A 12,735-nucleotide genomic window follows, 5' to 3' on the forward strand; every position below is an offset into this window, starting at 1 on the left:
GCAGAGCTAGTGCATAATAGGTACATCATTACTCGTTGGGCTGAATCACAGGTGATAAGTACAGAAACACATGTGGATGAGCACTAATTAGAAATGAGATGAATCGAGACTGTTGAGGACAAGCAGTGGGTTTTCCTCCTTTTGAAGTCATTTCCAGGTGATCTTTTATCATTGTCATTTTCCCTTCCCATCCCTTTCATAGGGCGAGAGCCATAGAGGGGACCTCATTGACATAGTTTGGGATCAGAATTAAAGCGAATGCTAAACTCTTTGTTTAAGGACTAAAAGTACAAGACAGAGGATTCAGAAGGAGCAGCGCTCTCAGTGGCTCTGAGAATCCGTATCCTTTCAATCAGCCCGCATCTGTCTAGGTCCCTGGCTCTCCAAAACTCGGGCATCCGTATTGCTTCCAGTGCCACACTGCGGGCACGTGGCCCCCAGGGACTTGCAAAGCTCAAATCAGAATTCCAATCATGAAACCGCAGGCTTCAAAATGACTTGTTCTCATTACAATGTATGAAATGATCCGTAAATACATATTTTAACATTACAGAGTTTAAATATTATTACACATCTTACTTGATGTCAGATTTTGTTAAATGCGTGCCGTTATCTCAATTTACAAAGGTCAGTCAGGTGGCAGTGGAGAATAGAGCTGGATATATTTAAAATTTCTCTTACCAGTACATCTGCGGCTCAGATAACCCTGCCTTTTTCAAAGAGCTTTGGGCTTTTTTTTTTTCCCCCTTTCAAATGAGACTTTAATGAGTATCATGTGGATAAACTCTTTGCAGAGGTTTGAAAAGATCCAGAGAAACACTGTAGTAGGAACAAGCAAACCATTTTGGATGAAATCATAAGCCATTTGAATGCCTCCTCATCTCTCTAGTTGTGTCAGAACCTTTTGGCTGCATTTTTCCGCCACAGGAATGTTTTCATCTCCATGGCTAGGTAAATAGAATGTTCATGTTGTTGCTCGATTGCTATTCACGCCAGCAGAGTAGCAGAGAGTGACCTACTTCCAGCAGCATCCATAGAAAGCTTTGCTGCTTTCCATCACGTCTGATTTTATAAAAAATCTACCTTCTGTTTTTTTTTGCATCCTCTGCCCCTCCTCGGCCCCAAAGACAACATACCATGGACTGTCAAGGTCCTTATTTCTTTCTCTCATCACTCTTGCTTTCTGTGTTGGTTCCTTTCAGACCATCTTAAACCTTTTCTGGAAAAAGAGAAGTGGAGTGGGTAGCTAGCCTTAAAGGAAGTGAGCATTTCTGATGTTTAAAGGGTCACCATATAAGGTAGGGCTGCCGAGAGGGATCCGATGACGTTTTCTTACTGAGACTACCGTGGACCACATCAACATAAAAGGTAGATAACTCGTCGGAAACCATTTGGAGGCATCTATATGTGGATGGTTCTTTCTTATCAGGGACCACTGACTTGAGTTCCCCGAGGTCACTCCCATGACTTTTTATACTGCCAACACTTAACTCTATAAGTTGACAGGCTGGATTGAGCTAGAAGCATCCCAGACTCCAAGAGGAAAGTCTGATTTGAAAGACTTCTACAGAGCCTTACCCAGTTGGCATGCAGAAATACATAAAAAGTCTGCCCCTGATTTGGGGTGTTAACTAGAACCAAGTGCCATGTGTGGTTTTGGGTTATAGAACACCATGGTCACAGCTAGGAAGTCATTGGAGACCTTTTGTTTCCATCATTTGAGGTCGAGATAAGTGAGCTTCAGGGAGGTTGTAGCAGCTTTATTCTCCCAGCTCCCCCATCCAGTGCTCTCTTCAGCCTGCCGTGCCGTTTCTCATCACTGGGTCATTAATGCTTTGAGGCGCTCTTGTTTTTTGAGAGTAAATGTCACCAAGCAGGGGAAATAGAAATTCAGTTATCCATCTCCTGGTCATAAGTGGAAATTTCTCTTCCAAATCTGCAAGTCAAGAAGGTTCCAGTTACTTGGAAAAGAGAGTCTCAGAATTTTAAGCCAATCTGCTATAAAGTGTTTGCTTGCGTAGTGCTGTGGACATAGCTCAAACCATGAGATGATAAGAAACAGCCCCGTGGCAGACCGCAAATTGAACAGAGAAAGCACAATGAGAGTCCCATTCCCAGTCGGACTTCGAACATCTTGACAAAAGAATTTCCTGGCTATGTTGTCTCCCATTTTGTTGTTCGCTGAGCCAGGCCTCCATAGGCAGGGACTTCAGGCAAGCAATCGATGTTTTTGGCATCTGTGCTGGTTGAATTCAGACCCAGCAGGGGACCTTATTTTATGTGTTTCTCACTCTGGGCTGTGGGATTGTATCATTTCAGAACTCCATTGCAGATGGTCCCCGTGGCGAGAGGTGTGGACGCTCAGCCAACTCAGCCCCAGGGACATCGCTTCTCTGGCTAGTTCCTTTTCTTACTCTTCTTGACATTGTCTGTCCTCTTTGCATTCTTCCCCTTTGTCTGCTCTTCATCTGTCCCTTATCTTTCTTCACAGATGGCCAGGACACTAATGTGCTGCTGTCATTATGTTATGGAACAAGTTGGGGTCTTTAGAGGCTGCCGTTCCAGAGACATTAAAGACTTGGGTCACGTTTGATACCAGGGTAAACATTCGCAGGATAATTAGTGATCCTCTACTGTTATTAACCCCTGACTTAAGCAGGTTATTTTCTTACAAAGGTGTTGAAAGTTAATGCCACTGTTAATAGTTTCAGTTGGAAGACCATAATGAAACCATGTGGAAAACTACACCTACCATCAATATCTTTCAAACTTTGAAATTGGGCAGGTGGGGGGTAGAGTGGGAAGGAAAGTGAAAAAAGAATGGAAGGAAACGGGTAATTATATCATGGGTTTACCTTTGGTTATCTTCATGATAGTCACTGGTGGACAAGACCCATTTGATATTTTTGTTTGGATTGATTAGTTTATCCCTGCTGAAGTCCTGAACTTATAAGCTTCATTCCATAGGGAAACTCAGAATGGCCCCTCACATAGCACAGGTGGAGGGAAGGCTGGATTCCACTTGTAGAGATGGTCCCTTTCCCTTGGAACTTTTTCATAAAGAATATGGAGCTATTCACAATATCACACTTAACAGAACTGAAAAACAACCAAGCAAAACTGATAACGCATAGATGCCCCTCCCCTCCAGTCCCTTAACAGCAGGGAGTTTCATGTTAGTGCATTTTGTTTGTCTTCCAACTGACCGAGTTCTTTCCTAACTCTGCTCTGGGGAACCTTCTCAGAAGCTGTATGAGTTTGGGTTTGGAGGACAAGTTTCTAAGATGAACACCAAGTTTGAAAATCCTGGTAGTCAGTCATGGCCATCAGGGGAGTCGCCCTCAGCCTTGAAGGACTGCAGGGTCAGTTCAGCCAGTGTCTCAATAAGGAAGCTAAGGATTGACAAGGTAATGCTTTCTTCCAGCCTGACCTTCCCACTTGACCAACCTTGTTACTACTTAGCTGGGTTCAGCCTGAAACCCAGCCTTGTCAGGAGTGTAAAAGGGGCCCAGAAAGCCAGGACTGCTCAAAGCCACTCTAAGTTTCTCAGTGACTGAAGGGATCTTTGAGAACGTCTCCATTTCAAATCCACATTTGACTTGAAATTGCCAGATTCTATTTTTTTTTAATTTTTTAAAATATTTTATTTATTTATGTGACAGACAGAGATCACAAGTAGGCAGAGACAGAGAGGAAGGGAAGCAGGCTCCCTGCCGAGCAGAGAGCCCGATGCGGGGCTCTATCCCTGAGCCGAAGGCAGAGGCCTTAACCCACTGAGCTACCCAGGCACCCACCAGATTCTTTGAAAGAGGGCATCATGGATCTGGTGTTCAATGAAGTTGTCTTTGGGGGAAATTCTAATGCTAACAGGCTGTGTTGTCTCAGCAGCTTAGTTCAGGGATGCCTAGCATGAGGGGACCTAAAAGGGGGCAGGGCACTTGGATGGGTTGAAGAAGTGGTTGTGTCTGGAAAAGGAACTTCTGTAGCAAGATTTGGGTATCCTAAGCTAACCCCACAAAGAGACAGTATTACAAGTTCACAGGACTCAAACTAATATAGAATAATGACTAAGGGGGTGCCTGGGTGGCTCATTCAGTTAGGTGTCTGACTCTTGATTTCAGCTCAGGTCATGATCTCAGTGTTCTGGGATTGAGACCTGCATCAGGCTTCATGGGCAGCGGGGAGTCTGCTTCAGATTCTCTCTCTTACTCTGCCCCCGCTCCCCAGCATGTACATATGTGCGTGCTCTCTCTCTCTCTTTAAAATAAATATATCTTTAAAAAAAATAGGAACAATGACTAAGACTAATTTAAAAGTGATTTTATCACACTCTCCTCTGGACCTTTTCCCATCCAGATTATTCTTTAGTATGTGTTTGCTCCAGGTTCCATCTTCCTGCTTCCCTGTTACACACAGAAGCTTCAACATTTCTTCATTAGAAACCACATATTTGCACCAGAATGAGAACTTTTCTTATCAGCCTGAGGTCCAGTCAAAAAGTGGGTCTGACTCCTAGAGGTTCTGATGAGATATCCCAAACCTGTCCGCTCTGTGTTCAGAGGGAAAGGGAAGGTGGAGTGTGGGTTCGACCTGAAAAAAAGATTGGACATTGTTTGGCATATTGAAATGATCATCTTTCATCTTTCATGTGGAGCATACTGTTATGGACTTAGAATCATGGAATGTCAAGTTACAGAAGGGTCCTGAAATTCTTCTATCCAGCTTCCTCTTACACAGATGAGAACATCCAAAGCTAGGCAGCTCGTTCCAGGTTAGTCCAGGCCAGGTCTCTTGAATTCCAGCTCCGTGTTTTGGTCCCTGCAGAATATAGGACCAGGATTACCCAGAGATTGGGATGGAGTCCAGTTGGTCTGCTACTTTCTTTCTGGATCTTCTTGATCTTTCTAAATCGTGGCCTCATTCACTTCTCTGCTTATTAAAACCATGGTGACTTGCCGTTAGCTTAGAACTCCTTAAACTGGCATTTAGACCTTTCACATTTGACATCAGCGTACATCTCTAGCCATGACTCCTCCGAACAAACACCACCCTTCTTCCAGGAGGCATCATCCTGATTCTTTGTACACATCGTTCTCTTCATCTGGAGTTGGCCTCCAGCATCTCTTCCCATTCTGTGCCTTTGCATGGGTTTCTGTCCAGCTGGGTGCCACCCCGTCACTCAGCACTGTTGTTACTTTTCCCAGTAATTAGTCATGGCCATGTCTTCAGTCTCTTACTCCATTAAAGGCTCCTTGGGAATAGGGATCACATAGCACAGTTCGCTGAATGTCACCATTAGAGTGTGCTCCAAAAATCTTCATTACATATAAGAATAAATGGCATCCTGGTTCCTGTGTGTTCCAGGCAGGTCCAGAATTTTGGGAGGTGCTGAGAGATGTGAAGCTTGTGTAGGGGAAGAATGGACATGCTGAAAGTAAGGCGAGCCTCCCCTTCCTAGAGATCTCAGTCCCACAGTGTGATGGTGGCCGTGGTGCCCATCCCACCCATGGTATCTTGACATGGCTGGGAAGGATTCTGTTGGCAGTTGTTTTATGAGCACACTGTGGCAAATGTTCTGTCTGAGCATCTTCCGTTGCCCTCAGGATGCCTTGTACTAGAATAACTGTCACTTCTCATCTGTGCTTCTTGGGAATCTCAGGGAAGGCTTCCATTGGTAGAGAATTTCTGACATTCTTCTTGAGATACTCTGCTAATATCCAGACCAACATGATTACACTTATGTTTCAAGCTCTGATCTCAGCCCCATTGGTGATGAAATTCACAAAACATTTACTGTACCCTGGGTTTTTCATTGGCTGACCTAGGGCAAGTATTGCATATGTAAATAAGTTCCTGGTTTCGTGTTTTAGCCCTCCCATGTCAGATTCTGCCAGGACAAGGAAAAAAGCCAAGGAGGAAGCTATCATTCTGTAATTATCTTGAGTTTTAAAAATGACAGGTGCCCTCATGGGCAGGCATGGTGCCTTACTTCCTTTGCCCTTTATCCTCTACAATGAGTCTGGTCTAGGCTGAACCAGGATATCACTGTCCGTGGGGATGGGCATGAATAATTCACAAAGAGATTCAAAGGGTTGGCCTGGAAGCTTAGGTCAGAGATTCTGTGCTCTCACCTCCCCTGGGAGCATTTTTCAATAACCCCACCATACCTGTTCTTTCCTTGGTACCATCGCTCCTAGGACCCCAAAGCAGAATGCCTTCCTCCTCAGAAATTGGCTTGGACTGCTGATAGGCATGGGTTTCTCTTTGGGCTGTGAAGGTGTTCTGGAATTGGAGTGGTGACGGTTGCAAAACCTCGTGAATATACATATAATATACTTTGAAAGGATGAATTTTATGGTATGTGAATTCAATCTCAATTTAAAAAGAAGTCATGGAATACTAAGACTTTGCATGACAAATTAAAATATTGCTGCACGAAAACTCCTAGAAGACCACATGGACTCTGTCCTCAAGTGCTTTCTCTTCTCTGTGCTTGTGCAAAGGTCATGTCATCCTGTGTTTGTTGGGCGCAGAATAAAACTCTGGTGAGTTTTATTCCCTGTTTTGATTTAGGCTGGCATGACCTTGGTCTGGGTGTTTACTTGTCCTTGCTTCCACAGTTAAAATGGAGAGAATGAGCCTCACCTTTCTGATGAGGGTCTCCTGGGAAATTAAAAAAAACTGGCTTAAGAACTTTAGAGTTGTGAGGTATTAGATTCCTTCCGAAGAGTTACAGAAAGGGCGGAAGTGGCACCCAATGTGTGTGGAATTAATCCCGGGCTGGCTAAGAGCAGGTGTGGGTAGGGTCTGCGCATGTGTCGCTCTGGGTGATTTAATGATGGCGATAGGTACTCTGTTAGTAGCTGTTAATGGTCCTGATTGTTGTCCGTGGTGAGGAGAGTGTTTGGTTCTTATCGTAGTGGCGGTAGGTGGAGGAGGGGTGTGTTTCTCGGGAGGAATTGCCCTGGTGTTGTGAGGTGAAGTCTTGACTGGTGGTCGGGAGGGGCCTTCAGTGATGTGTCGCAGGGCTACTGCCCAGAGGCGCGCGCCAGAGTCTCTCCTCACCTGGAAGTCTGGAAGGCCTCCTTAGAGCCGCAGTGAACTCGGGAGGCTTGTGTCACTCACTGCCTCACTCAACAAACAGAGCTGTGCCCATGGAAAACCAAGACCCAGATGCAGGTGAGCCTCTGTTGTCACACTCTCTGCCCACTGCAGCCTCCTGGCTGCGTGTGCTGGTCACTTCCCAGAGCGTGGGCAGCCTACCGTCCCGATGGGACAATGGAGTGTTCCAGGCGATGGGGCAAGGGGCTGAGGATGCAGGGGAGCCCTGATCATCTTGTTTGTGCTGTCTCCTCATTATCCCTCACACGCTCTTTTACTCTTCTCCCTGGTCTGGGGGTTGTTAGGAGGAGGTGGGGAATACCATCTGTGTCTTCCAGGGACAGGCGAGTGACCTGTGGCTTGATAAATTCTCACTGATCTACCGTGAGAGGACCAGACAGTACTCTTTTTCTTCCTCTTCCCTCTAATTATCCTACCAGTGTCTAAATGTCCTCTTCCCCCTTCTCTACCTGTTAAAAGGAAGTCCACTCAACCTTCAAGGTCCAACACCAGTATCTTCTTCTGAAAGGTTACTTTTCTCCCCCTCTTCCACCCTCAACCCAGGCAAGCCTACTCTCTCCCTCTACGCTTCCACGTGATGTCATTAATGCACACGGTGTAACACCTGCCACGTTCGCATTCATTCAGAGTTGGTTGCTCTGGAGGGCTTGTTGAGGGACTCATTTAGATTAGTATTAGTACTAATACTAATTTAGATTAATATTAGATTAGTATTACCGTGCCTAGAACAGTGCCTGGTGCACAATACATGCCCAGTGGGTATCTGGTAAGTAAATTAATGAATAAATATATAAGTAAGTAAATAAAGCACATCATTTGTGCCCTCCTACAAATAGTGAAAGATATTTATAAACTCCATAAATATTTAAAATTGCTTCCCTCTTTATGGTGTGGTACTTGATGAGAATACTATTCTAAATGTGTCTTATTAAATCTTTTTTATGCCTATGGAATATTTTTTTTTTGGTCAAAGGTGATAAATTTTAAGAGAAGAAGCCATGCCTTTTAAAAAGTGAAGTTTTATAAAGCCCTGCATTGCCAACGTGTGCTCAGCAGAATATCCGTTCCCCTGGGTGGTCACAGTTGTTAAGGGAGCAGGGATTTGGAGGCCAAATGAAGTTTAGGAAAGGCTAGGTTAATCAGGTCTCTCTACTGTGGGATGTCTCAAAGCTTCCATACGATATTGTTCGGGAATATTAGCTAGATTGACCTGTAATCTTGGTGTACTTCTGTAACCGTAGCTTAGCACCTACAGTGTGGTGTGCCTACTAGGGTTTTGGTGTTTTGTTACTCATCGTTGACGTTTATCTGCTGCCTCGATGTAGAGCCCTGAGTGCGGGTGAGCGCTTCCGTCCGTGACGAGGCCTCGCTTCTTCACCACCTTCTCCACGTGCGCAACCTCTCCTCTGCAAAGATGAGAGAAAAATTAAAGGGAATTAAAACATTACCGGACACAGCACGTATCCCACACCACCAGTGGGCTGTGCTGCAAATGATTGTGGTTTTAGAAATATCCTGTGAGTCCCAGTGGCTCTGCGGTAACCTCTCAGGACTGTTCCAGACGTGCCAATTCTCTGCACAGTAATTACCAACTCTCTCCTTGGTAGAGTCACTGGTGTCTAGGAATAATTGCTAGGGAACTCAGATTTTCAAATTTACAAGAGGCAAACAACCTTGTATTTACCTCGGGGGTTTATCAGGAGATTCAAACTGTGCTGGGTAAAGTATGCTATTGATCCCAGAAATATGGGGAAGAACTTGAATTTTCACCTTGGTATTTTTCTCAATGGGTGAGAGCCCAGCTCACTAAATTACGGTGCAAAGACCTATGGGGGAGCATTCTGTTTTTTCTCAGGGCTCCTTCCCTTCCTGGAGATTTGGGGTAGCGGTAAACCTGACTTAACTCAAGCTGGAGCCCTTTGTTGTCTTTAACTGATGCTGGCTAATTGGTACCATTGATGAGGAGGAAGAGGAATAAGATTCAGATTGGTCCAGTCAGAATTCTGACCCGTGCCTTTGGTGTTTGTCCCCTAGAGATCTCAGGGAACACAGAGGACATCCCTCTGGTGCGCTGGAGACAGCAATGGCTGGAGAACGGCACTTTGCTTTTTCACATTCATCACCAAGATGGTGCCCCCAGTCTCCCTGGACAAGACCCAACGGAAGAACCCCAGCATGAGTCAGCAGAAGAAGAGCTGAGGATCCTTCACATCTCTGTCATGGTAAGAGCGCCATGGCTTTAGCCTCTTGGGTCATAGCTGATGTTATCCTGACACAAAGGGACTTGGTGCCATAGACACAGCTCTAGAAAACCCACTGCACCATGGTCATTCCTCCTGTGAATAAGTAAATGTCCTATTTGTGGGAACTGTCTCCACCTGTGGTGAAGTAAAAGTTGTGATTGTTTCTGTACCGCCATTGTCCAACTGTTCGCCTTGCTAACGTGCCTAGATATGAACTGACTTTTACAGATGAGAGACAGTATCCGGTGCGGGCACTGGGTTGTCTTAGAAAGGGGTTATTCAGGGGTGCCTGGGTGGCTCAGTCATTAAGCATCTGCCTTTGGCTCAGGTCATGATCCCAAGGTTGTGGGATTGAGTCCTGCATGGGGCTCCCTGCTCGGTGGAAAGCCTGCTTCTCCATCTCCCACGTCCCCTGCTTCTGTTTTCTCTCTTGCTGTGTCTTTTTCTGTCAAATAAATAAATAAAATCTTAGGAAAAAAAAAAAAAGAAAGGGGTTATTCAACTAGTAAAGCAGAATATCTTATAATAGTTGCTCCATCCGTGCCTGTGGAATGACTGAATTGCCAGGCTCCTTGCCGCTACCAATCCCTCTTCTCTCTTTTCCCAGGAGGGAGAAAGTCAGCATTTGGCTTCCTTACCTCTTACAATGAAGGGCACGTCAATACATACTTGCTCTTCTCTGCAGCCTAGCTCAGAATGTCATTGTCGGCATTCCTTCTCCTACTGAGAAATTTGAGGTTTCAAGAAAATGAGAAGGCTCTTTCTAAAATTCTAGGGACTTGTATTGTAGAATCTCTCTCAAAAGTAAGTGCTCCAAGGGCAGGCAGAGGTTCTGTTTGGTGGTTTTTTGTTCACTGATGTCTTCTTAGCACTTAGAACAATGCATTCAGATAGTTAATGCTTAGTAATAGTTGCGGAAGAAATGAATGAATTTCCCCAGTGGAGAGAGAAAGTGCCTGTTTCACTTATGGTAGATCTTTCATGTATTCGTATTATATTGATAAAACCAAATACATCACTTGGTTTGAGGGCAGCCTGAGGGCAAGCAGGCCGAGGCTGGACTGATTTCATGGGCCATATGTGCAGGAAGGCATGGATTGCTTCACGTTTGTGTTGCTTCATATTTGTGAAACACTACAGAAAACCAGTGTAAGTCTTGGTCTAAACTCTTATTGATTCCTCTGGTACCAGCCTGACATGCTATTTAGTTTTGTGTATCAGATTGGGAGAAAGTGAGCACATTTTAGATATATAAAAATTTCCATCACCCGAATATTTGGCTTTGAATCTCTTCCCTGGAAAATCTCTGATAAAAATTTCAGAATTAAGTCTTCTATTTCTTCTTCTATTGGTGTTTCCATGAACAACTGGCTTGCTAGATGATCTGTGTAGACACAAGTTACTTTATTTAAACTATATGGTCAAGAAAAGAGTCCTCGAAGGGCACGTGGAGGTTAAGTCTGTGTTCAGATGTGTGCGAAGGCAGACAGAGAAGTGAAATTGTTCTGCCTTGCATTTCCAAATTAATTGAGGTTTATGATAAGACAGGTGCCCTACTCATACATCCTTAATTATAGACTAACATTTCCTCTCTCAGGGAAGCTTGTCTTCTTCAATGTAGCTTGTAGTGTCCAGAGAGTGGTGAGAGCAGGCAGATCAACTGAATCAATCCTGTCATTGACTGGAGTGACAGATGCAGAGGCTACATTGTCTTCACATTTATGGTACAGTCTGATTGAAAAGCAACGCACAATGGTGGACTTCCCACCAGCCATTCCCATCGTCCCATCTCATTGTGGAAAGCAGTCATTATCATGGATGGTTTTTGCTTCGTTTTGTTTCTTTTGGTCTTAGACCATTTCAAGGAATGAGTCATCACCCCAAAGAAATGTTTAAGGTGTAGACAAGTGTCTAGAGTGTCCCAAGAACTGATATCGGGTGTGATTGTGTCTGAAAGAGAGAACTTGACTATGATTGTGTCTGAAAGAGAGAACTTGACTAGAGGCAGTTAAGATGGGCAAGGGGTCAGAAGGTGTATTTGGTGGGGGCTGGAGGAGTAGTGTGACATCCACAGAAAGACAGTCTAAAGCTAGTTCCAGCTGCTACGTCCCATCTTGGTGTGGCAAGGATCCTACGTTCTGCCCCCAGAATGATGTGTTTTAGTAAGTTCTCTCGAGACACGTATGTGTATATATGCATGTATATGTGCATGCATGTTTGTGGGCGGGTGGGTGGTGGTAAAGCTAGAAATGTGCCAATCAAGGATGCCAAAGGATTTGAGGACATGGTTTGTGCCCTTAAAATATAACAACCCCTATGAGGAGCCCTACCTTATTAATGCTTTTTTTTGAGGCCCTCCCGAGCAGGGATTAATGGACCATGGGCACTGAAATGGAAAGAGAGCAAAAGCCAGCCTTCAACCTGTCTCTGAAATCTTTCCTTCATATGCTACCCATCACCCATGGAAAACCAGCAATGACATTCTGTCTTCCAAATAAAATGGAAGAAATTGTTCCTGCAGCTCTATTTTGCTTTATTCTATGTGATTTTTTCATTAAGCTGGAGGGGAGAGAGATTAAAAGTACATGGGCAAAGGGTAGGGGTAGGCAAGTCTTGTGTTTGTGGCTTGACTTCTTCAATATGGATAGGCCCACATCTCAATGAAAAATTCAGGGAGGCTATTGACTTCTGTAAGAAAACGGGAATCCCAAGGTAGAGTGAAGACAGAAGTACTCCCTCCCACCCTTGTCAAAGATGGTGTGGTCAACTGAGTCTCATTCAGCCCAGGGTTGCCCCCTCCCCTTGCCCCATTCTCATTCCATGCTGTACACCCTTGCTCAGCGCCTTGCCTATCCCTCATATTCTTTTCTAGATGTAGTTTCAAAGTCTAAAGTTGCGTGTCTGCCCTCAGCTTAGAAATCAAGCCTGAGGGTATCCTGTTTGAGGATGTCGTTCCTAGAATCTCTGAAGGCTCCTTCTTAAGAGACTCAGGGACTGGTAGACTTTATCTGATACCCTTTATACCATATCCTTTGGAGGTGAAGTAGGCAGCCATCCAAGCCCTCTAGAAAGAGAGTATTATAAACATCAGAAGATTTTTGCAGTCCTTTGACTAGTAAAGCTGTTGGGCAGCAGAATGCACTTACACAAAATTTTATTATCCAAACCCCGTTAGTTATGAAATGATAACAGTGAGCTATTTTTCATTAACTATAACGATCAATACTGATGCAGTTTTCAGTTTGGAACCAAATAACATAATTTGGAAAAGAGAGAAGTTAAGGTGATTATCAAAACATGAATACACCCAACCTCTTCTCTCCTGTTAAGAAAATGTATATTTAAAAGCTTAACTGGTAATTCAAAATAT

The 12,735-nt window shown here is 44.4% G+C and overlaps 1 protein-coding gene across 2 annotated transcripts in view; it reads left to right on the forward strand.

Annotated features, from left to right (window-relative positions):
- The window catches only part of ASTN1 (astrotactin 1), a 315,493-nt gene that overhangs the window by 106,967 nt on the left and 195,791 nt on the right, over nucleotides 1–12,735 (forward strand). For both annotated transcript variants that reach the window (XM_044267351.1, XM_044267352.1), the window contains exon 2: nucleotides 9,157–9,344. In XM_044267351.1, coding sequence (XP_044123286.1) covers nucleotides 9,157–9,344 — 188 coding nt within the window. The remainder of the gene's footprint in view (nucleotides 1–9,156; nucleotides 9,345–12,735) is intronic.

The sequence above is a fragment of the Neovison vison genome, chromosome 10, assembly GCF_020171115.1.
Source record: "Neovison vison isolate M4711 chromosome 10, ASM_NN_V1, whole genome shotgun sequence".
NCBI classification, from domain to species: Eukaryota; Metazoa; Chordata; class Mammalia; order Carnivora; family Mustelidae; genus Neogale; species Neogale vison.